Source organism: Kogia breviceps, chromosome 4 (genome assembly GCF_026419965.1).
Source record: "Kogia breviceps isolate mKogBre1 chromosome 4, mKogBre1 haplotype 1, whole genome shotgun sequence".
Classification (NCBI taxonomy): Eukaryota; Metazoa; Chordata; class Mammalia; order Artiodactyla; family Physeteridae; genus Kogia; species Kogia breviceps.
Genome location: NC_081313.1, coordinates 64,197,694 through 64,222,955, shown reverse-complemented (window position 1 = coordinate 64,222,955; position 25,262 = coordinate 64,197,694). Strand labels below are relative to the sequence as shown.

The 25,262-nt window shown below is 42.1% G+C and overlaps 1 protein-coding gene across 7 annotated transcripts in view; it reads right to left on the bottom strand.

The window, feature by feature from the left end:
- Positions 1-25,262, bottom strand: part of RASGRF2 (Ras protein specific guanine nucleotide releasing factor 2) — a 244,035-nt gene that overhangs the window by 11,523 nt on the left and 207,250 nt on the right. For all 7 annotated transcript variants that reach the window (XM_059060647.2, XM_059060646.2, XM_059060648.2 and 4 more), the window contains exons 19-23: positions 21,832-21,944; positions 7,077-7,137; positions 6,660-6,763; positions 4,434-4,518; positions 1,044-1,241 (exon numbers count right to left, since the gene is read on the bottom strand). In XM_059060647.2, coding sequence (XP_058916630.1) covers positions 1,044-1,241; positions 4,434-4,518; positions 6,660-6,763; positions 7,077-7,137; positions 21,832-21,944 — 561 coding nt within the window. The remainder of the gene's footprint in view (positions 1-1,043; positions 1,242-4,433; positions 4,519-6,659; positions 6,764-7,076; positions 7,138-21,831; positions 21,945-25,262) is intronic.

Genomic DNA, 25,262 nt, shown 5'->3' with positions numbered 1-25,262 from the left:
TGTGGAAGAAGGATATGCAGAGAGGGCCTGGCAAAAACACTCCTAGCCTCTGGTGCCCATGGGACATGGAGGAGCCTAGAAAGTCCCCCCAACACCCTTTGAGAGGGTCAAGTGAGTTATCTAGGAATGAAGAATGAGCCTGCCCACTAGGGATCAGCAAGGGGCACCACAGCCTGTAGTAGAGGTAATACGCAGCCCATCTCAGAGAATCAGCAGAGCCAGTGAGAGATGAAGGGGAGGTGAGGTCAGCCAAGATCCCTGCGTGCAATAACCATGCCATGTTCCTGGCAGGGTAGGTTGACCATTTGAACACCAGGCACGGGCAACTCACAGCGGCTTGTACCCAATGACTAAACTGCCAAAGACTAGAGCAGGAGGCCAGTGGGTGCACACAGCCTTCCACAAGCCTGGAAAAGCCCTCCCTAACACCCACTGACACTCAGGGGAAAGACCAGGAGGAAGAGCAGGGGGGAAATGGTGATGTCACTTGAATCTTGAACTTATCTGAAGGAAAAAATAAGCGTGAAACAAGCTAAGTCCAATTAATAGAAAATTAAGAAAGTTATATTTCTTCATATAAAAGTCATTACGCCCAAACTTGACTACCTGAATGACAAAGAAGAGGTGAACATGGACGCCCTCTATCCCTGGTCTTTGGCCCTAAGGTATTCGTACCTTTACTTTGAGGGAGAAAGAACGGATCCACGGACATCACTGTGCTCACTTGGAATCAATGCACCCTCCCTAAATAATTCAGGGAACAGCTCCTGACTGTCAACCACATTGTCTGAAGTTGTCCCCAGATATGTTATAATGAATGTTTTGGTTTCTATTTTCTTTTCTAAATTAACCATTTAGAAATGCATATGAGCAGAATCAATTAAGTGGTAAGAACACAGTAATTACCCATGTTGGCACCTTTCTTTGGCAACGGAGCTGCTCATTTCAGCTAATTATTTCCTAATCAGTAATATCTAGCTTGGCTCTGGTCTCCCAGTCTCTCCTCCTCGCGGCAGCAGGAGGTGTCGCCCGCTGATGCTCACCTGCTTGGACACCTTGGCCCAGGTTTTCTTCAGCCGGTAGATGGCACTTCTGTTTAAGGCTGAGGTGATCTCCAGCACGCCGTTGTAGTTGTGCAGGCACCGGCAGATGTCCGCCACGGCCACCCACTTCTCAATTGCGTTGGCTCGGGAGCTGACATCCGCATAATTCATGATCTGGGAGGCCACCAGGTTACTCATCTGAGACAATGGAAAAGCCAAGAGAGGCCAGCTAAGAGCCAAAGCAATTCATGCAGGCACGATACCTGAATTACCTACAGAAATGTCAGCAAAGCAGGTGTCAAGGGATGCGAGATCATGGTCCACTTAGATATCAACCTTCTGAAGAAACTAAAGTCTGTAATAATAACAATAACAACACACGAATGAACACCTGCTCATCCTGAGTGAAGAGAGAGGTTGTTTGGGATCAGCTTGTTGGGGGAAGAGGTGATTTTGCTGATCAGTAATTTTGATGAAGGAGTCATTTCCAATAATTATTGAGAAAATGGCAGAGAATGAGCTAACCCCTGAGAAATGGCAACCTTTCCAGATCAGGGCTTCTTGGGGCTTCTCCCAATGTTCCTTGGGTCCCAACACTGTGGGGATATTCACTCTAGGAGGCCTCAGTTATCACAAAGAAAACATATTTCCCCCTAATCAAATCAAACTCTAACCTACCAACTCTCAAACCAGAAACACTTAGGTGCAGAAGAGAGAATATTTTCATCTTCTTATCTTGCTGAATTTTTTTTTTCCACCAGCAGTTAAAGGGACCTATAGTTTCAAGGCTAAGCACTGTAATTCTATTAGTTAAAGCCAAGAGAAAAAGAGGCAGCTTAAGAAGCTCAACACTTAGAATATGGAAAGGAAAAGACTAGAACAGGATTGATTACTAATAAAGGGAATCTGGGGTCCATAATCTTATATCCATACACTAAATCTGATGAGTACACCAATTCTTTGATAATTCCATAGGTATTTTAAATCTCACAGGGCCTCAGAACTATCATTGTGCATATTTATTAAAGAAATTATTTTGCAGCTTCCCTGGTGGCGCAGTGGTTGAGAGTCTGCCTGCCGATGCAGGGGACATGGGTTTGTGTCCCAGTCTGGGAAGATCTCACATGCCGCAGAGCGGCTGGGCCCATGAGTCATGGCCGCTGAGCCTGTGCGTCCAGAGCCTGTGCTCCGCAACGGGAGAGGCCACAACAGTGAGAGGCCTACGTACCACAAAAAAAAAAAAAAAAAGGAAATTATTTTGTACTGAGCACCTAGTAAGGACCATTCTTTTAGGTTGTGGGAACAGGAAAAATAAATCAGTCTCCCTGACCTTAAGGCGCTGAGCCTGGTTAGGTGGGAAGGTGAGGAGAGGCAGACAGAAACAAGTAGATACCACAAAGCGAAATGCAAAGCTAGGGCTGTGTGGAGGGGGAGCTTGAGAAATAGAGGCAACATGGTACAGGTGGCCTAGTACAGAGGAAAGAGATCGTGCCTGCACTGAACCCTGAAGGGTGAGGAGGAGCTAGCTACTGCTTCCCATCAAAGTAGAGGAGTGTCTGCAAAGGGACAGAGGGGGAAGGCGTGGTGGCATGGAGGATCTGGCAGCTGTCTGAGGAGCAAGGTGGTTGGTGAGCGACAAGGATGACAGGAGGTGGGGCTCCTGTAGGCCAGGTTGATTGGCTGGGGCCGTATTGTGAAGGTGAGAGGAAGCCACTGACAAAATTTCATCTAAGAGATATAATTAGATGGGTCTCTGAGAGAAGTTATTTCCGCAACACTGTGTGAAGAAAGGGTTGGGTGGCAGTGAGATGGGGGTGGGGAGATTGTGAGTTAGGAGCTCTTGGAGAAAATAATGAAAGGCCAAATCAAGATTATGGCAGTTTGGGCTTCCCTGGTGGCACAGTGGTTGAAAGTCCACCTGCCGATGCAGGGGACATGGGTTCGTGCCCTGGTCCAGGAGGATTCCACATGCCGTGGAGCGGCTGGCCCGTGAGCCATGGCCGCTGAGCCTGCGCGTCCAGAGCCTGTGCTCTGCAATGGGAGAGGCCACAACAGTGAGAGACCCGTGTACTGCAAAAAAAAAAAAAAAAAAAAAGATTATGGCAGTGGGAAGGGAGGGGAAAAGAAAAGTCTGAGACGTCTGAGACGTGTAGATTTAGGGTTCACTAACATGTTGAGGGGTGAGCAAGGTGGGGAAAGGAGAGAAGGAGTCGAAGATGACCTCTAGATTCCATGCTCGGTTCAGTGCATGGCTGGTGGGGCCATTACCCAAGACCAAGAACAGAGAACAAGATGAAGAAGCAGGCTTGGTGGGTCTGGGAGGTGATGATGATGAGTTAGTTCCATCTGCAATCTGGACACAGTGCAAGTGACCACCCAAGTAGAGACATGTGGGTATGGAGCCTGGGACTGAACCTCTGATTTCAGTGTCCATTTCATCCCAAGTGTACGTACAGCACAGGCAGAAAAGAAAAAAAAAAAAGGTTTATCGTGCAAAGAAGGGGCTCTGCTTCTCAGAGTGGCCCAGACAGGTCATGTGTCCTGTCCTTTAGGAAGCAGTGGCATTTGATGCTTGTTATGTAATAAAATCTATTCCACATGAACCCTCAGCAAAGCACTGTCTTGGGAATTTGCACTGTTGTTTTGTATTTTGATTCTGGATGACGTTAATTTACCTACAGGTTTCCTGGTAGTCTTTTTTTAAAAAAAACATTATCATAACTCCTTTTACCGTACTTTAGTAGAATTGAAAAGGGAGCCTTCCCTTTGCCAGGATAGGCCTGAAGACATTCCAACATCTGTGGTTCTTCCACAGGACTAAGACCAGTAGAACAGCACCAATAGGGAGTAGTAGGGTATAAAAGCAACTCCATCTTACTGCTGCAGAAGAGCAGAGGGGGAGATGGACCGACAGCTGGTTACCTTTGCACACAGTCTCAGCATCCCTGTAATTATGCTCAAAGAGGTTCCTTCCCACCCTGGAATGTATTGGGACTGAATGTTCAGTAACGAGGAGGAGGAGCATTAGCAACCCAGCCTTACCATCACCAGTACCACCAGGGGCCAGCGACACAGTGCTGTTAGAACTAGTCAATCTACGACCATGAAGTAATGATGATCATGATAAAAATAATAGCAGCTACCTATGCATCACTGAGCACTTACCAGACTTGTGTACCATCAAATGTGAACTGGAAGGTAACTGGAAGTTATCACATCACTGTGAACTCTTAGAGGAGATTTAAGCTTTTATTTTTTTTTAACATTCCATCAGTTTTGTTTAAAAAGTGGGTGGCAGACTTCCTTTAATTTAGAGAAGGCATCTAAAGACCCTGATACTCATCTTCCTATAACACTCCCACCCAAGGTTTTATTTTTATGATTACTCACATCATTGAAGTGTTGGCTGGTTTTCATAATGTAAGGTGTTCTTTCATTTTTATCCAGCTTCATCCACCCCTGCCCAAGAAATTCTCTGACAATTCAAAACACAACACAAAATCAATTAAGTTTTTTAAGGGTGCCTATGATCCTGAATAATTATTATGAATATTATATACATTAAACTTGACGTTGCCCAACTCCTGATGCTCCATCCCAAATGAATTTTAGCTCAATTCTACCATTTCACCACTTGATGCCAAAAAGAAAAAGATTCCTCAGTTTCAGCTTTCTCTTATAAATGTTTGGAACCAGATCCCTATTAGGATCATTATAAAGGCTTCTCTGAAATTGGAAAACAATGACAAGAGGAATAAAGAGCTTAAGTGCTAACCCAGAAACCAAGACCATTTTCCCTGGATCAGCTTTAAAAAATCTTAAGCCTTAGCAGAAGGCTTGAAAAATCCATCACTACCAAAAATGTTAATCAAGAACAGCATGTTTTCCTCCACTTTGCTCTGACAGTCTCCAGGAGAGTGTCAATTCCATGGGCAGGGACTTTCCTTTGTTCTCCCCAGAGCCCGGAACAGTACATGTGGTCAGGGCCGAATGAACAAATGCTGGTGTTAGCACTTTGCAGCCCATTCATGTGATGAAGGCAGTTACAGTGGTGGGAGCTCAGCCTGGAGGAAGGTCTGTCTTCCGAATAACATCCCTGCTCCTTCATTTCACTCATGAGTGGGTCACCGGATCACAGCAAGCAAGGGACAATCAAGCTGGAGCATACAGGAATTATTTTGTCAAGGCATTACCAAAAATAAAATGAAATTACTCTGACACATTCTTAATCCAGCAATGTTGACTGAGTCCCTTGATGTGGGTGGTACTGTTCCCATCCTGCAAGGCTGTGGGACATAAAGATGTGCTTTTTCCACGGATGAAAACTGGTACATGTCCACAGCGGCACACAGGAGGAGAGGTGAGAAGGGTCCCAGGAAGAGACCACACCAAGGGCAACCAAAAAGATTCAGGCTTTGCTGTTTCTCCTCTTCCACAGTGGTCATGCTCCCCTCCCTCCTGAATCCTCACTGCACTGGAGGATATTCAGGAGGTGGGGAGAAGAAGCACTGCACTCCTAACTCAAGTCATCAAAGAGTCAGTGGGTTCATTTGTACGGCCAAGGGGCCATGTTCCTTTTTTCCCCATGTTCATGGATGGGCCTACAATTGCTGAAAGAGGGAAATAAGATAAAATGCATAAAAGAAAAGTCTGCAGGAGCATCTTCTGGCCCTGCCCCTTATACTGTAGCTCTGACCACCAACACGGCTACGCCTGAGCCTCCATCATCCTGGATGTCCTCTTCTCTACATCCGACATGGACCACACTCATACCTCTTACCCAGCCCCTCCCTTACCTTTCATTTAGTTATAATTTCACAGGGGACTTATGCCAACACTTGTTATTTGTCCAAACAAAGGCCTTGTTTGTGGAGCTGCTGATTAGGACAGCAGGAGGGCGCTTAAAGAGCCTCCCTTACTCTGCACACGAGGCAGTTAAAAGGCAATAGTGACATGGATGCTTATTACGTGACAGTGTTCACTTGGCAGATACCCACTCCAAGCGTGCTCTGTGCAAAGCACTGTCTTGGCAGTCTACGCTGTTCTGGAGTCTCGATGCTCAGCAATACCTGCTGATTTATGGACATGAGGGAAAAATTGCAGCAGAATTTCCAGAATTTCCCAACATCAGTGTTTCTCAAAGTATAGTCTTAGACCACGCAGAATTATCTGGGATTCTCGTTGAAAATGAAGTTTCCTGGGTCTCAGACCTACTGGAATCAGGATCTCTGGCATGGGGGAGGGCAGGGGGTGATACCTAGGGATGTACATTTTTAACAGGTTTCCCAAATGATTTTAGGCACCATGAAGTTTGAGGACCACTGTTATACTGTATTGTGCTTTCTATAACACAAAGATGCGAGAGGACAGAGAACTTTGCATTATATGGTAACTGTAATACATACAGAAACACAAGAGTGACCATCTTGAGAGTTCCCAATATTTCCATATAAATATTTCCAACATAAAGTGGAACCAAAAGACATTCAAGTGGGACCAAACTAACATAAGATTAAGAGCCACAGCTCTGCCCACACACATCTGCTGAGGAACAACATCAGCTGTAAGGCAGCCAGCCCTGCCTGCAGGGACCTGCTGCTGTGAGGGCACACTCACTCGTAGGGAATGCTTCTGAAAACGATGTGGTCCAGGAGGGTGATCTGCTCAGCCAGCTCCATGGCTGACAAGGTCTCAAAGCACTCGGCCTTTGGACAGTCCGTCTGCAAGAGATGAGGGCAGGGAATGAAACACACCCAGAAGCGAGGTGCCTGCCAGCTCACTGCAGCTGCTTGGAGTACAAAGTCCACCCTAGATTCCAGCTATGAAGCAAACGGCAGAAAGCTCAGAAATATCAGCCGGCATTAACATCATGGACCAACTGCTAAACCCCAAGCTAAATCTGGTTCTTCTCACACAGTTGCAGCAACAGAATATACAGTCCAGAACCCAGTTATCAGTTATGGGCACAGTACTTGCCTTTGAGAGGTAAGTCTTACATATAATTGTGCAGGATAAGACCACGGCTGAACTTACCAGTTGAATTATATCCTCCAGTTTTAGGTGAATGTCATCTTGATCATCTTGTGAAAGGGCCCTAAAAAAAAGTCAAAATATCCTCCATGAAAAGAAAATAGACATACCAGAAATGAAACGACAAAATGCAGTTCAGTTTTCCCTGGGTGGAAGTCGGAGGGTTCCGGTCTGCGAGGCTGTGGAGACGTGAATTGAAGACAGAGGGTCAAGGAAACAGGAAAACACACGTGTTAAAGGCAGAGGAGGATCATCAAGAGAGCTGACTTATAACAAGGAGCCAACCTGTTACATACAAGTTGTAAATAAAACACCCACTGTGAAAGTGAAGCAGAGGGTAAGCTGGTGCTTTGCGTTACTGAGCAGATCTATGCCACGAATCTGGGTGCCTTGCGTTGCTATCAGTCAGGGTTTCTAACAGGCCCAAGTGTCCCATTCACAATCCTCCAGCCCCTACCTTGGCCCCTCCCTGCTGATGCTGAGGTAGAAGATGCAGGCATAGGTAGACCAGCAGCTCAGGGGAGTTCCTGGGTAGCAAGAGTCTAAACAATACCAGGTAGAGAGCCAGCAGGTGAACTCTTCCCCTTTGCTTCCCCAATCGGCTTTCCTGAGACACATTTGGTACTGTATCTCCACACTTGGTGTTATTCAGCTCTCAATAAGTATTTTTTTTGATCAGTGACAAATGAATAAATGAATACATAAGTTAAGGTAGGTGCTGGTTTCATAGTGACAGTGATACTTTCACATCCAAGAGAAGTTCAGGGTCCAGGAAAATTAACCTGATTATATATAACTTGCCATCTGGACCAAACACTTTAAGTGTCCTAAAATGAAGGCACAATCACACATTAAAAGTATTAAAATATTTAAACAGTGCCCAACCATGTAGCCTGTCTGCTGGAGGACACTAGTTTTAAAAAGCAACAATGATGTGATGTTCTATTGTGTTCTGAGTTGATAAAAACAAAACTAACGGGCTTCCCTGGTAGCACAGTGGTTGAGAGTCCCCCTGCTTATGCAGGGGACGCGGGTTCGTGCCCCGGTCCGGGAAGATCCCACATGCCGCCAGCAGCTGGGCCCTTGAGCCATGGCCGCTGGGCCTGCGCGCCCGGAGCCTGTGCTCCGCAGCGGGAGAGGCCACAGCAGTGAGAGGCCCGCGTACCGCAAAAAAAAAAAAAAAAAAAAAACTATCACCCTCAAAAATATAAAATCGACTGAGGTGGGTAATTGTATGCTCATTACGTGTCAGGCATGTGCTAACCATCTGACACGCACTCTCTCCTATATCATAAAAAATCCCTAAAAAATAAGCATTATTATCTCCATTTTATAGATGAGGAAACAAAAGCTCAAACAAATGGACTAACTGGCCCAGGGTTCAGTCCAGTTTGCTTTCCTGTTGCTCTTGCTTGTCATGAGCAGGCTTATGAAAGGCACCACTTCAAAGGTTCAGCATAGAACACACACCAGAAAAGGTCAATTCCCTTTCCTCTATTTTCCTTCTCTCTAACAAAAGTTCTTGGCTGTTTACCCGAGAGCAGAATCCTTCTAGATCACAGGAATGGCAATCCTCTTGTCTGCAATAAGGCGTATCATTTGTGAGAAGAAAAAGCACCATATGCTAAAGGGCAGATTAAGATGAGGAAAAAATAAGTAAACATAACTCCTTCTCCAAAGACTGTTACATCACACTTAAGGGTTAGACACAGGAAAAGTGACTCTTTCCCAAATCGCATGTCATCCTTTCTACGGTAGCCTATGTTCTTGGAGAGAGATCAGTGGCCTTATAACTATGTGTACCCGTGGAAAAGATCCTTTTTATGTGGCTGGGCAATATTCTTAGCTTGGAAAGAAATGGTCCAGAAGTTATTTCGCTTCTTTCAAATGTTCCTCTCCTCAACGATCTTACCCTAATGTTCCAAGATACATCTGGTCCCATTCAGTTACCTAACATTTCTCTCTTCAAAAGATTCTGCCCTATAAATCAAAATAAATGCTATCTCTTTCGAAAATGTCCCCTTAGAACAAAAGTTTTTAACCCTAGAGTACCACTAAATAATCTCTAGAGGTCCACAAACTTTTAAAAATGATATGCAAATGTGTGCATATATTCATATGTTCATTTTTCTGAGAGGAGACTGCTTCCATCATATTCTTTTGGGGAATCCATGACCCCCAACAAGGTTAAAAATAACTATAGAAATGTATACTCTGCCAGAAAACAGCATGTGACATTGCCATTTTACAAAAGATTTTCAGTATTATTATTAAGGAAACAGCTCCAGAATTTGATGCCCACCCATGAATTCATTAGTGATGGCAAATCGAATTTTTTTTTATGCTTATAGTTACAGTTTTATTATAAAGGATATAACTCAGGAACAGCCCAGTAAAAGGGAGAGATGCATAGGGCAAGTCAAATTCTTAAGGTAGATGTGACCCGAGGAAATAGCTCAGAACAATAAATAAATGAGGATCATCCAGCTGTCAAAAAACACTTTGCACCAAAATTAAAAGTGATTAGAAAGTAAAAAACTAAATTGATGACTAATTATCTTCGAAGACATTTTCAAGCCAGGAGGTGAACAAAATCCACCTAGCAAGAGAGGTAGCCCCTGACTCCAAATAAGAGTAGGAGCAAGAGGTCATTTTGGTGTAAAAGTTCTAATGGGTCTGAACAAAATAAATGCTATGCCTAAACACCGACATGTCAAATATTCTTGACCTGTGATGTGTAAACATCCACAGTGAGTACCTTAGCTTGATGCAAAAGTTTTACAGAAACACAATCGCCTGGATTTCCTTTGATTCTGGTAAACTGATTTGATTCAACCAAGCAAAACATTTATCCTGGCCTGTTCATTTGAATACCTGGTTTATTGTATGAAGCAATTTGAAGAAAGTAGTTTTTCTTCTACAAAAAAAAAGGAGTCTAGGGCTTCACTGGTGGCGCAGTGGTTGAGAATCTGCCTGCTAATGCAGGGGACACGGGTTCGAGCCCTGGTCTGGGAGGATCCCACATGCCGCGGAGCAACTGGGCCCGTGAGCCATGGCCGCTGAGCCCGCGCGTTCGGAGCCTGTGCTCCGCAACAAGAGAGGCTGCGATAGTGAGAGGCCCGCGCACCGCGATGAAGAGTGGCCCCCGCTTGCCACAACTAGAGAAAGCCCTCGCACAGAAACGAAGACCCAACACATAAAAATGAATAAATTAATTAATAAAACTCCTACCCCCAACATCTTAAAAAAAAAAAAAGGAGTATAATGCTGCTTGGGGCTGTGTGAGGTTTGTGGGTCCCCTTTTCATGACTGAACCCATTCCAGTTGACCATCCAAGAAGTCAATCATTGTTTCTTTTCATTCTATAGCATGTTAGCTGTCTACAAAAAAAGCTATACTGCATAGATTCAGAGGCCAGCTGGTCAGACAACGTTGGAGGGTCGTGGTATTTTAGGAATATAAAAGTCTTGAGCAGAGGTTTTTATTCACAAACAGGGCCACAAACTACCTATGCTAATTAAACTTCTTCAGCATAAAGTAACCCCTGTGACACTGTGTAAGGAGGGGATGATTCATCATAGATAGCTTTCACTTTACTGCATTAATGTATTATGTGTTTAAATACATGTGTCATGTTTGTATCTCACTGTTATATGACTTGAATGCATCTAAATCTTTAACATTGGGACTATTTTTTTTTTTTTTTTTTTTTTTACCTCTCACAATCCTAACTTGTATTCGATGGGAGGTATGTTCAGAAAAGTTCCCTTCAGATGTGAAGGGCTCTCTAACCCTGGTCCAGTTCCAACAGAGGATGGATTTGTTTCTAGTCTTCTGACTACCTTAGAGTTTGATGAATACTCCAGGATCCTGGGTTTTCCCCACATGTATCACTCATTATGATCAATTTAATATTTATGCACTTATAATGCAATACCAGATAAAAAAAACTTAAAAGGAAATGGGATTATACAAATTCTGTAACTAGAAAATTTCCCCTTCAATTGTAGAAATCATGTAGTCTTAAAAACAGAGCCAAGGGGTTTCCCTGGTGGCGCAGTGGTTGAGAGTCCGCCTGCCGATGCAGGGAACGCGGGTTCGTGCCCCGGTCCGGGAAGATCCCACATGCCGCGGAGCGGCTGTCCCTGTGAGCCATGGTCGCTGAGCCTGTGCGTCCGGAGCCTGTGCTCCGCAACGGGAGAGGCCACAGCAGTGAGAGGCCCGCGTACCGAAAAAAAAAAAAAAAAAAAACAGAGCCAAGAGCAACTGGCCTCTGTCCTCGAATGGGCTGCTTGCTTGCTACTGTGACGGGCTGGCCGGGGCCCAAGGCATGGTCTGCCTCAGACTCTTCTCCTCCCCACCTTGTGAATGGTTTAATCTCATGTTGCTTTTGGGACCTGCCAGACCACCTCTTCCTTCCCATGCTTTCTCAAGCATGACTTTCCTTCCTGCTGGGCTTACTGGAGCCCATTGCTACCTATGCTCTGGCACTTTTTTTTTTAAAAAAGGCAGATGTCCATAAATGCATGGAAATGTTTAATACTAAATTCTCTTGGTTTCAGCTGAAAATAATTCCCTGTTTGTTTTCAAATTAAGAAATGAACTAACAGGAAAATCTTTATAATTTTCAGGGTTGTTAAATAATCCTTTTTATTTCTGTTTCTTTCTCATATACCCCAAGATTTCCTTTTTTTTCACGAAGAGATTTCATGAATGATAACACTCCTTCAGTTGATGGTTCTGTCTAGGTCTTACTTCCTACTCTACTTTCTAATCATTTTGACATGATTTTTAAAAACACACATTTCATACATATAAACATAATTATCAGATATATAAAATTATCAAAACCCCTAAAAACTAATACATCATTTATTCTTCCTATAATCACAATCTCATGTACTGGGATAGGGACCCTCATACATAGTGCAAGTGGAATGAATTACTTGGTTGGAGAAATTCAATCAAATATCAGTTGTTTTCTTGTACCAGGGTTTTTTTTGTCTTGTTTTGTTTTCCACAAATCTATTCACTGGCTTGTTGGGAAGATAAGTTAGTGCCCCAGGGACTCAGCTAATTCAAACTGCGACTCAGGGTCTGGTTGTCTGCTCAGCTGATGGGCTGGTGACCCCACCAATATCTGTCAGCTTTAGTTGACATGTTCAGGACTAAACAAAGCCTTTGGTTTTGTTTTGGCTTCATGGGAAGAAAGATGGTGAGAGATGGGAGAATAGGTGGGATAGTGTAACATCTATTCCCTGCTTGGCTCTGCAGGTGGCTTTTGAATTCTTATGGTGAAAGACGGTGGAACCAGGTAAGATGTGAAAAGAGCTGTTTTCACGAGAGACAGAGACTCTGGGTTGAGTGAGGTTGCTCTGAGACCCAGGTGGCACAGGGACAGGACAGGTGGCATCCTTCTCAGCTTTTTGATAGGAAAATGGTGGCTTCACAAGACTGCCCGGCAGCATTCTCCACAGAAACCGTGCTGGCACTGAAAGGTCTCTCCCTCAAGTAGCCTCAGGGTGGTGAGCTTGAATAAAGACGCTGAGGCAGGAAAATGACTGGTTTCATTCCTGAGCACATATTTCTTGAGACTTTCAGAATACTTGGAAGACTCTGCAAGGGACTAGAATTCTGAGTGGGCAGCTAGGGGGCACCCCACCAGCGGAATTGCTTTTTTGTTTTGTTTTTTATTTCTTTTGTTTCTTTTACAAAATAGCAGTAAGTGGGTTATGACTATGGGGGTTTCTTTGGTAAGAATTTTACTGAGATATAATTCACATACCAAACAATCCACCCATTTAAGTGTGTGTGTGTGTATATATATATATATATATTTTTTTTTTTACTATTTTTTTAAATACTGGAGTATAATTGCTTCACAATACCTTGTTTCTGTTGCACAACAAAGTGAATCAGCCATATGCATACACATGTCCCCATATCCCCTCCCTCTTGAGCCTCCCTCCCACCCTCCCTATCCCACCCCTCTAGGTCATCGCAAAGCACCGAGCTGATCTCCCTGTGCTATGCTGCTGCTTCCCACCAGCCAACTATTTTACATTTGGTAGTGTATATATGTAGATACTAGTCTCACTTCGCCTCAGCTTCGCCCTCCCACCCCATGTCCTCAAGTCCATTCTCTATGTCTACCTCTTTATTCTTGCCCTGCAACTAGGTTCATCAGTACCATTCTTTTTTTTTTAGATTCCATATATATGCGTTAGCATACGGTATTTGTTTTTCTCCTTCTGACTTACTTCACTCTGTATGACAGACTCCAGGTCCATCCACCTCAGTACAAATAACTCAGTTTCGTTTCTTTTTATGGCTGAGTAATATTCCATTGTATATATGTGCCACATCTTCTTTATCCATTCATCTGTTGATGGACACTTAGGTTGCTTCCATGTCCTGGCTATGGTAAATAGAGCTGCAATGAACATTTTGGTACATGACTCTTTTTGAATTATGGTTTTCTCAGTGTATATGCCCAGTAGTGGGATTGCTGGGTCATATGGTAGTTCTATTTGTAGTTTTTTAAGGAACCTCCATACTGTTTTCCATAGTGGTTGTATCAATTTACATTCCCACCAACAGTGCAGGACAGTTCCCTTTTCACTACTCCCTTTCCAGCATTTATTGTTTCTAGCTTTTTTGATAATGTCCATTCTGACCGGTGTAAGGTGATACCTCATTGTAGTTCTGATTTGCATTTCTCTAATAATTAGTGATGTTGAGCATCTTTTCATGTGCCTCTTGGCCATCTGTATGTCTTCCTTGGTGAAATGTCTATTTAGGTCTTCCGTCGATTTTTTTTTTTTTTTTTTTTTTTTTTTGCGGTACGCAGGCCTCTCACTGTTGTGGCCTCTCCAGTTGCGGAGCACAGGCTCTGGACGTGCAGGCTCAGCGGCCATGGTTCACAGGTCCAGCCACTCCGCGGCATGTGGGATCTTCCCGGACCGAGCCACGAACCCGTGTCCCCTGCATCGGCAGGCAGACTCTCAACCACTGCACCACCAGGGAAGCCCCTTCCACCCATTTTTTAACTGGATTGTTTGCTTTTTTGATATTGAGCTCCATGAGCTGTTTACATATTTTGGAGATTAATCCTTTGTCTGTTGTTTCATTTGCAAATATTTTCTCCCATTCTGAGGGTTGTCTTTTTGTCTTGTTTATGGTTTCCATTACTGTGCAAAAGCTTTTAAGTTTAATTAAGTCCCATTTGTTTATTTTTGTTTTTATTTCTGTTACTCTAGGAGGTGAGTCAAAAAAGTTCTTGCTGTGGTTTATGTCAAAGAGTGTTTTTCCTGTGTTCCTCTAAAAGTTTTATAGTGTCTGGTCTTACATTTAAGTCTTTAATCCATCTGGAGTTTAATTTTGTGTATGGTGTTAGGTAGTGTTCTAATTTCATTCTTTTACATGTAGCTGTCCAGTTTTCCCAGCATTACTTATTGAAGAGGCTGCCTTTTCTCCATTGTATGTTCTTGCCTCCTTTGTTGTAAACTAGGTGCCCACATGTGCGTGGGTTTATCTCTGGGCATTCCATTCTGTACCACTGATTCTATATTTATCTTTTTGTGCCAGTACCATACTCTCTTGATTACTGTAGCTTTGTGGTATAGTTTGAAGTTGGGGAGTCTGATTCCTCCAACTCTGTTTTTCTTTCTCAAGATTGCTTTGGCTATTTGGGGTCTTTTGTGTTTCCATACAAATTGTAAGATTTTTTTGTTCTAATTCTGTGAAGAATGCCATTGGTGGTTTGATAGGGATTGCACTGAATCTGTAGATTGCTTTGGGTAGTATAGTCATTTTCACAATATTGATTCTTCCAATCCAAGAACATGGTATGTTTCTCCATCTGTTTATGTCATCTTTGATTTCTTTCATCAGTGTTTTTTAGTTTTCTGAGTACAAGTCTTTCAACTCCTTAGGCTGGTTTATACCTAGGTATTTTTTGTTGTTGTTGTTGCAATGGTAAATGGGAGTGTTTCCTTAATTTCTCTTTTTGATTTTTTCGTTGTTGGTGTACAGGAATGCCAGAGATTTCTGTGCATTAATTTTGTATCCTGCAACCTTACCAAATTCATTGATTAGTTCTAGTAGTTTTCCAGTGGCATCTTTAGGATTTTCTATGTATAGTATCATGTCATTGGCAAACAGTGACAGTTTTACTTCTTCTTTTATGATTTGTATTCCTTTTATTTCTTTTTCTTCTCTGATTGCTGTGGCTACGACTTCCAAAACTATGTTGAATAAGACTGGCGAGAGTGGACATCCTTGTCTTGTTCCTGATCTTAGTGGAAATGCTTTCAGTTTTTCACCATTGAGTATGATGCTTGCTGTGGGTTTGTCATACATGGCCTTTATTATGTTGAGGTAGGCTCCCTCTATGCCCATTTTCTGCAGAGTTTTTATCATAAATTGGCATTGAATTTTGTCAGAAGCTTTTTCTGCATCTACTGAGATGATCATATGGTTTTTATTCCTTAATTTGTTAATGTGGTGTATCACATTGATTGATTTGCGTATACTTAAAAATCCTTGAATCCCTGGGATAAATCCTACTTGATCATGGTGTATGATCCTTTTTTTTTTTTTTTTTTTTTTGTGTGTGTGTGGTACACAGGCCTCTCATTGTTGTGGCCTCTCCTGTTGCGGAGCACAAGCTCCAGATGCACAGGCTCAGTGGCCTTGGCTCACGGGCTTAGCCGCTCCACGGCATGTGGGATCTTCCCGGACCGGGGCACGAACCTGTGTCCCCTGCATTGGCAGGTGGACTCTCAACCACTGCGCCACCAGGGAAGACTGTATGATCCTTTTAATGTGTTGTTGGATTCTGTTTGCTAGTATTTTGTTCAGGATTTTTACATCTATGTTCATCAGTGATATTGGTCTAAAATTTTCTTTTTTTGTGATATCTTTTTCTGGTTTTGGTATCAAGGTGCTGATGTCTTCGTAGAATGAATTTGGGAGTGTTTCTCCCTCTGCAATTTTTTGGAAGAGTTTGAGAAGGATTGGTGTTAGCTCTTCTCTAAATGTTTGATAGAATTCACCTGTAAAGCCATCTGGTCCTGGACTTTTGTTTGTTGGAAGATTTTAAATTATGGTTTCCATTTTATTACTTGAGATAGGTCTGTTTATATTTTCTAATTCTTCCTGGTTCAGTCTTGGAAAATTGTACCTATCCAACAATTTTTCCATTTCTTCATGGTTGTCCATTTTATTGGCATATAGTTGTTTGTAGTAGTCTCTTATAATCCTTTGTATTTCTGCAGTGTCAGTTGTGATTTCTCCTTTTTCATATCTAATTTTATTGATTTGTGTCCTCTCCCTTTTTTTCATGATGAGTCTGGCTAAGGGTTTATCAAGTTTGTTTATCTTCTCAAAGAACCAGCTTTTAGTTTTATTGATCTTTGTTATTGTTTTCTTTGTTTCTATTTCATTTTTTTCTGCTCTGATCTTTATGATTTCTTTCTTTCTACTGACTTTGAATTTTCTTTGTTCCTTTCTCTAGTTATTTTAAATGTAGGGTTAGATTGTTTACTTGAGATTTTTCTTTTTTCTTGAGGTGAGATTGAATTGCTATAAACTCCCCTCTTAGAACTGCTTTTGCTGCATCTCATAGGTTTTGGGCCATTGTGTTTTTGTTGTCATTTGTTTCTATTTTTTTATTTCTTCTTTGATTTCTTCAGTGATCTCTTGGTTATTTAGTAGCACACTGTTTAGCCTCCATGTATTTGTGTTTATTTTATTTTTTGTGGTACACGGGTCTCTCACTGTTGTGGCCTCTCCCGTGGCAGAGCACAGGCTCCGGACGCGCAGGCTCAGCGGCCATGGCTCACGGGCCCAGCTGCTCCGCGGCATGTGGGATCTTCCCGGACCGGGGCACGAACCCGTGTTCCCTGCATTGGAAGGCAGATTCTCAACCACTGCGCCACCAGGGAAGCCCTATTTGTGTTTTTTACAGTTTTTTTTCCTGTAATTGATTTCCAATCCCACAGCATTGTGGTCAGAAAAGATGCTTGATTTCAATTTTCTTAAATTTACTGAGGTTGATCTGTCCCAAGATATGATTTATCCTGGAGAATGTTCCGTGGCACTTGAGAAGAAAGTGTATTCTGCCAGTGTTGGATGGAATGTTCTATAAATAGCAATTAGATCTATCTGTTTTATTGTGTCATTTAAAGCTTGTGTTTCCTTATCTATTTTCTGTTTGGATGATCTGTCCATTGGTCTAAGTGGGGTGTTAAAGTCTCCTACTATTTTTGTGTACTGTCCATTTCTCCTTTCATGGTTGTTAGCATTTGCCTTAGGTATTTAGGTGCTATGTTGGGTGCATAAACATAATTGTTATATCTTCTTCTTGGATTGATCCTTTGATCATTATGTAGTGTCTCTCCTTATCTCTTGTAGCAGTCTTTATTTTAAAGTCTATTTTATCTGATACAAGTATTGCTATTCCAGCTTTCTTTTGATTTCCATTTGCATGGAATTTCTTTTTCCATCCTTTCACTTTCAGTCTGTATGTGTCCCTAGGTCTGAAGTGGGTCTCTTGTAGACAGTATATATATGGGTCTTGTTTTTGTATCCATTCAGTCAGTCTGTGTCTTTTGGTTGGGGAGTTTAATCCATTCACATACAAGGTTATTATCAATATGTATGTTCCCATTACCATTTTCTTAATTGTTTTGGGTTTGTTTTTGTGAGTCTTTTTCTTCTCTTGTGTTTCCCGCTTAGAGAAGTTTCTTCAGCATTTGTTGTAAAGCTGGTTTGGTGGTGCTGAATTCTCTTAGTTTTTGCTTGTCTGAAAAGCTTTTGACTTCTCCATTGAATCTGAATGAGATCCTTGCTGGGTAGAGTAATCTTGGTTGTAGGTTTTTCTGTTTCATCACTTTAAGTATATCCTGCCACTCCCTTTGGCCTGCGGAGTTTCCACTGAAAAATCAGCTGATAACCTTATGGGGATTCCTTTGTATGTTCTTTTTTGTTTTTCCCTTGCTGCTTTTAATATTTTTTCTTTTAATTTAATTTTTGTCAGTTTGATTAATATGCATCTTGGGGCTTCCCTGGTGGCGCAGTCGTTGAGAATCCGCCTGCCGATGCAGGGGACACGGGTTCGTGCTCTGGTCCAGGAAGATTCCACATGCCGCAGAACGGCTAGGCCTGTAAGCCATGGTCACTGAGCCTGCGCGTCCGGAGCCTGTGCTCCGCAACGGGAGAGGCCACAACAGTGAGAGGCCCGCGTACAGCAAAAATAATATATATATATATATATATATGTGTGTGTGTCTTGGTGTTTATTCCTAGGGTTTATCCTATATGGGACTCTCTGTGCTTCCTGGACTTGGGTGACTTTCCCATGTTAGGGAATTTTTCAACTATAATCTCTTCAAGTAGTTTCTCAGACCCTTTTTTTTTCTCTTCTTTTCTGGGACCCCTATAATTTGAATGTTGGTGTGTTTAGTGTTGTCCCAGAGGTCTCTGAGATTGTCTTCAATTCTTTTCATTCTTTTTTCTTTATCCTGCTCCTTGGCAGTTATTTCCACAATTTTGTCTTCCAGCTCACTTATTCGTTCGTCTGCCTCAGTTATTCTGTTATTGATTCCTTCTAGTCTATTTTTCATTTCAGTTATTGTGTTGTTCACCTATGTCTGTTTGTTCTTTAGTTCTTCTAGATCTTTGTTAAACATTTCTTGCACTTTGTCAATCCATGCTTCCATTCTATTTCCGAAATTCTGGATCATCTTTACTATCATTACTCTGAATTCTTTTTCAGGTAAATTGCCTATTTCCTCTTCATTTATTTGGTCTTGTAGGTTTTTACCTTGCTCCTTCATCTGTGACATATTTTTTTGCTGTCTCTTTTTTTCTTTTTTTATGAATTGGATTGTGTTCCTGTCTTACTGGTTGTTTGACCTGAGGTTTCCAACACTCGAGTTTGTAGGCTCTTGGGTAGAGCTGGGCCTTGGTGCTGAGATGAGAACCTCCATGAGGCTTCACTCCGATGAATAGTCCCTGGGGTCTGAGGTTCTCTGTTAGTCCAGTGGTTTGGACTCAGATTAAAGTGTATATTTGAATGATTTTTTAATTGCATTCATTTGTTTATTTATTTATTTAATATTGTTGTGCAATATTAAATTAGTTTTTTTAAATTGAAGTGTAGTTGATTTACAATATTGTGTTAGTTTCAGGTGTACAGCATAGTGATTCAATATTTTTCCAGATTATAATCCATTATAGGTTTTATCATGTCTTTTATCATGCTATTATGTCTTTTCTATATACAAGGTAATGAAGCCTAAGGAAAGTTGAGTTTGACAAAGATGTAGCCTGATTTTACTTGGGCTGTATTGGCTTGATGGCAGAAACCATTTTTCCCAAGAGCTACTGTCAGTGATTTCTAATAATAATAATAACAACACCTGTAGCAGTAATGTCAGTACCAATTATGTTTCAGGCATTGTGTTAACCTCTTTACACATATTATATCATGTGATTTTCACAACAACCAGTGAGGAAGGTATTGATAGCTCCACTTTATAAGCGAGGAAAATGAGGTTGAGATTGGTTAAGAAACTTGACAGCTATTAGTGGCTGAGTGAAGATTTAAACCTGTGACATCCTGCAAAAGTTAGAATCAGACTCTGCTAGGTGTTACATTCCCAGGCTGTACCATCTACTAAAATTTCCATTCCTTATCAGTCTTACACTTCTAATTCTCAGGTCACTTACTTAGCAAAAAGAATTTGTACATCTTAAGCCTGATGAATAATAAAGACCTCAGATGGTAAGTAAGTTTCATCTGAAGTAGTAGTGTCAATCAGCTGAGTTCTGATCTCACCTGCAGGTGCAGGAAGAAAGTGCTCAGGATTGATTGGTGATATCTGGCATGGGTGCTATAATGGGATAGGCAACATGATGGCCTCAAACTGGCCAATCCTGACAGCATTACCCAGTCTGAGCCCCACCCCACCCCATTTCCCTGCCAGCTATTTAGTCAAAAGTCCCTAGGGGCACACACTTTCAGAACCTAGCTTTTAATTATCAATGTTTTAAATACAAGGAGGATAATCAACTGTTCACATGGAGAAAAGAGGAACAGCAATCACTCACAGATATGACCACTCATCCACCGATATCAGGCTTTATCTGAAGATGTATTTAGAATTTTCAAATCTGAAAATAAACATAGTAACTGAGTCCCTAAGCTCACTTAGATGTTTCATAGTATGGAAAAAGTGAGAAAGGCTCTTAATAGTTTGCTAGGGTTGCCCTAAACAAGTACAACAAACTAGGTGGCTTGAAACAATAGAAATTCATTGCCTTAGAGTCCTAGAGGCTTGAAGTCCAAAGTCAAGGTGTCCACAGGGCCATGCTCTCTCTGAAACCTGTAGAGGAATCCTTCCTTGCCTTTTCCCAGCTTTTGGTGGTTTGCCAGCCAAGTCTTGGCATTCCTTGGCTTGCAGCTACATCACTCCAATCTCTGCTCCATCTTCACATGGCCTTCTCTCTGTGTCTCCCTCTGTCTTCCCACGGGCATCTTCTTATAAGGACACCACTAATATTGGATTAGCTGCCCGACTGCCTCCAGTATGACCTCATCTTAGCTAAGTACATCTTCAATAGCCTTCTTTCCACATAAGGTCATATTCTCAGGTACTGAGGGTTAGGACCTCAACATACTTTTGAGGGGGACACAATTCAACCCATAATAGCCCACAGACCAAAGAAGGGTCTGGCTATGGGATCTTGAGCTAATGGGACTAAGAATGACTTGTAGGCCAATTGCTAAAATGTTACAGACCAGAATCTGACATTGCTGAATCAGAGAGGGGCCTCCAAAGGCATGGTGGATTGAGCTAAATTGGACTCCCCTCTACACACAAACATTCTGGATAACGAAGAAACAACAATAGAGTTGAGCATAGAAGAAAGGAAGGTGTCTTTCCAGAGGTTGCGAATGAAGAGGGAAGTAGAAATCAGAACGGTGAAGGAGTACCAGGCCCGGGCAGATAGGGGCTGGGCTTTCCACCCTGTGTAGGGGCAGACATATAGTGAGGTGGAAAGCTGTAACTGAAATGTCCATACAGAGACATGGATGGCTGCCCTCTTCATGTAAAGTGGACTGGAAAAAATCCACCCATCTGTTCAAGAAGCTATAAGAAAGTTTGTTACCTGCTTGGATGCTTGGTGTAATGATAGACACAGGCAATCTCTAGTGGGAAACCTGAAGTACAAGACTTTGTCACACTGAAGTGTGGGGTCCAAATTTATACAACCTACCTGATGTGGAAATCTCCACCTAAGAAGCTGACAGTAAAATTGGTCCAGGACCAGTGAAACAAGCTGAAGAAAACGCATAGCTGCTCTATGACGGCACATCCACAAGCCAGGTGCACAAGACTCCCACAGAAACACTACAACCCCGCTCATAAACATGAGCTTGTAATAGACACTTAGAACCCACATGAGGAAAAAACACCTCTGCAACGCCTGCTGGACCTGCAGGAGAGGATCTTCAGGCTTTTGGTTCTACAGTAAACCATCTGCCCACACAAACGGGAGCGATTGTACTGCACACAAGTTATGTCACTCAGTCTGAAGTCTTCCCGAGGAAGCTTTCCCAGTGAGGACAAAATCCCTGCTGCCCCTCAGGAGTCTAATACACATCCTTCTGGTCTGACAGGATCTTATTTTCTATGAACACAGCACAAATCAACCAGAGTGCTTAATAGTCACCTACAATTGCCTTTACCTCAGGATATTCGCTGTGGCTTTCCGTTCTTGGGGAAGAAGATCTGGGTCTCTCAAAACTTCTTCTAGCAAGTTTAGGACGTTCATCTTTAGTTCGTTGTTGAGTTCAAAATCCTATAAAATGAAATGGATCTTTATAAATTTTAGTTTTGAAGGGTTTAGCTCCATGACACCATTCCTCGTGACAAATTTATGGAAATTAAAGTGTATGGGCCCTAGACCCTTCCCCCTCCAGAGATTCTGACTTAATTGGTTTGAGATGGGGCCCGGCCGCTAAGCTCCCTGGGGGATAGGAATTCCTCAAAGAGACATGTGCGCCCCTTAGCCTGGAACACTGCCTCCCCCCAGGTTTATTTCTATTCATCTCTCAGCTCTAGGAGGTGATATACTTTCTCCCAGGAGCCTTCTTAAGTTGACCCAGTGGGATAAAGAGCTTTTCCTTGGTGTTTCCATGGTACAACCTATCATAACTTACTGTACTATAAGGGCTGATTTAATTGTCTGGTTTCCCATTGGTCCATGAGTAAGATCAGTAACTGGGGCATAGCAATAGCTAAAAAAAAGATTTTTGCAAGAATAAAATCTGTCATTTGGGCAGTGACTTGAATGAAGAACTTCAGTACAGGTATGCTAAAGAATAAATGATACACACCAACGGGGCCGTGTCAAAAAAACACAGGAGTGAGATTGAAAGGGTACCCACCCAGCAAAGTTGGTACCATATGAACACCAAAATGATTAATGAGAGTAAAAAGTAATAGCCACCTGAATCAAAACCACCTGCAAGTCTCTACTGATGCCCACAAACAAATACATAAATAGAGAAATACATAAAGAGGGTGGAAGAGAAAACTATTCTTTACAGTGGACTTCCAATAAATGCAAAGGAATATAAGAGTTAGAAAATCACCATTTTTGACTAAAGCAGCAATAACTGATCAGGTAAGGATCATGAAAAGATGCTGAAATTTATGGGGAAACAGAATTAATAGTGTCAGAGTACTCCTCCCACAATGCTACCATTAGAGATTATTTATTAATTACAAAGGAAGAATCTGACAGATGCCACCTGAACCAAGTGATGAGAGTTGCCATCACCAGTAATGGAGCAAACCAGCATCATGGACCCACTAATGTAATGTTCCGTGAAGAATCATCACTTAGTATTTTTGCCCTGAACGCATAATCTTGCACCTGCATTGTGAGGAAGCACTGGCCTGCACACTCCAAAAATGTTAATGTCATCAAAGACAAAGAGAAACTGAGAAACTGGCCCAGTTTAAAGGACACCAAAGGGACCAGAGCTAAATGCAACAGGTGAGCCTGGATTAGATCCGGGATCGAGGGGGAACACAGGGCATTACTGGGCCAACTAGCAGAAACTGAGTCAGAACTATGTACTAGTTGAGAGCATCCTATTCATGTTAAATGGTCCTGAATTTGATCATTTTGCTGGGGCTGTTTCAGAGCAGGTCCTTGTTCTTTGTTAGGGTGAGGGGAGGAGAGAGAGAATGTGAGAGAGAAAAGGAGAGGGAGGGAGAACATACATGTGGGTAAACATGTGAACTATTAGTGATTCCAGATGTGTATCTGTACACTCTGTTTAATTCTGACATTTTCTCTTGATTTGAAAATTTTCAAAGTAAAAAGTTAATAAAAAGGTAAAGTTGTAGTTCTTTTATTACATGCATTTTCATAAAATACCAACAGCATACTGGTAGCACCCTGGGATTGTCAGGTATTCAGAGGTGAACTGAATGCTGCCATGACTTGCTTTCAAGATCTGACTCTGACAGACTATCTTTGTACAGGCAGGCATGAGGGTTTAGTTTCCCTCTTATATAAAGTTACCCATTATAAGTACATTTTAACTTTAGGAAAAGTAATTTTGAAGCACTGACATTCTGAAATCTTTTAAATGATTAGAGAGAATATTGTTAATTGCAATGGATCCAATAAAAAGAAAACAGCATACTTTTACTATATTTAGTAAATTAGGAGCATAAAGTCCATAATTTCACAAATTGTAGACAATGCAAAAGTCTAACTTAACTTGAATTGAATATTTGTGAGCCTCAGGTTGGTGAAGAACAGTGTCATTCATTTTTCTCAATATTTCACTTTCACTGTTTGACAAGCAGTACCATTTCTTCGAGAACAGGAGCCACTAGGGCCCCAGGTAACACCTTCAGTTGATATGTTTTCCTAAAATTTCACCTACTTATTGTCCAACAGCTTCTTGGCTATTGCTTTTCTTTTAAAATGTATTGCGAGGAGGAGAGAGTAATACCTTGCTGCTCTTTTCCTTTGTCCCCAACCCCCAGTTTCAAAGGTAATGGGAATGATGTTTATAAACAGTTAATGATCTCACCTACTTCAATCTTCATGCACTACCAAAGGATTTCTCAGCCACCAGGAGTCTTTGCTTAATGAATATTTGATATTTATTATTGAGATGACTGAATCCTGTAGCTATGTTGAGTCTCTCAATGATGCAAATAATCTTATTATCATAAATGGATTAGTGTGAAGGACATCAAGCCAGTGTTTAGACCTTGTTGGGGGCTAATTAGTGATTTAATCAACAAGCATCCCCAAGCACCTACTGTGCCCCAACTTGGGCTCAACAGGAGGAATGCTTCTGAGACCCCAGGAAGGCAAATACTGTGAAAAGTCTTGTTAAAGAAAACAGAATGTAATTTTATTATTCTGAGCTCTGGGAAGACTAGCCTAAGAGAGACCTTTGCAAACTTGGTGAAATCTGCCCAGACACTATCTGAAGCACAACAAACGGTTACAGGTGAATACTCGCTTTGCTGAGGATGTAGCTAATATGAAGTAGATTAGCTAATGATGGCTGAGTATGAAATGTAAGAATTCTCACTCATAATTTTCCTTCACACTTGCACAGGCTTTTTATCACGTTCAAAGTGACCTTCTGTATATGATTTCAGCTCTTCCTCAGCCGACCCAGGGGCAGGTAAGGCGGGAACCAAGATCCAATTTCACACACAGGCGGCTGAGGCTGACAGAATGTGATCACGTGGGGTGAGAAGAGGCACACAAGGACAGGGCCGCGCGGGGACAAAAGCGCATATCTTCCACCTTACTTCCACCCGTGCTTCGCAAACTGTCACGTGCCCATGAATCACCGCAGATTCCGGTGCAGCAGGTCTGCAATGGGGACTGAGACTCTAATTTTCTAACGAGCTCCTGGGTTTTGCTGGTCACACTTTGAGTAACAAAACTTTGCCATTAAAAAAAATTAATGCAAAAAATAACTCCTCAAAAACTGATAACAATCTGAATCCTGTGGTGTACTACCTAGAACGTAAATTTTTCTTTCTTCACCAGAGCATGTAAAATCCAGAATTGGCCATTCAAAAATCCCTGTTAAAAACATAGTACCTACTACTCAATGAAAAGAAATCT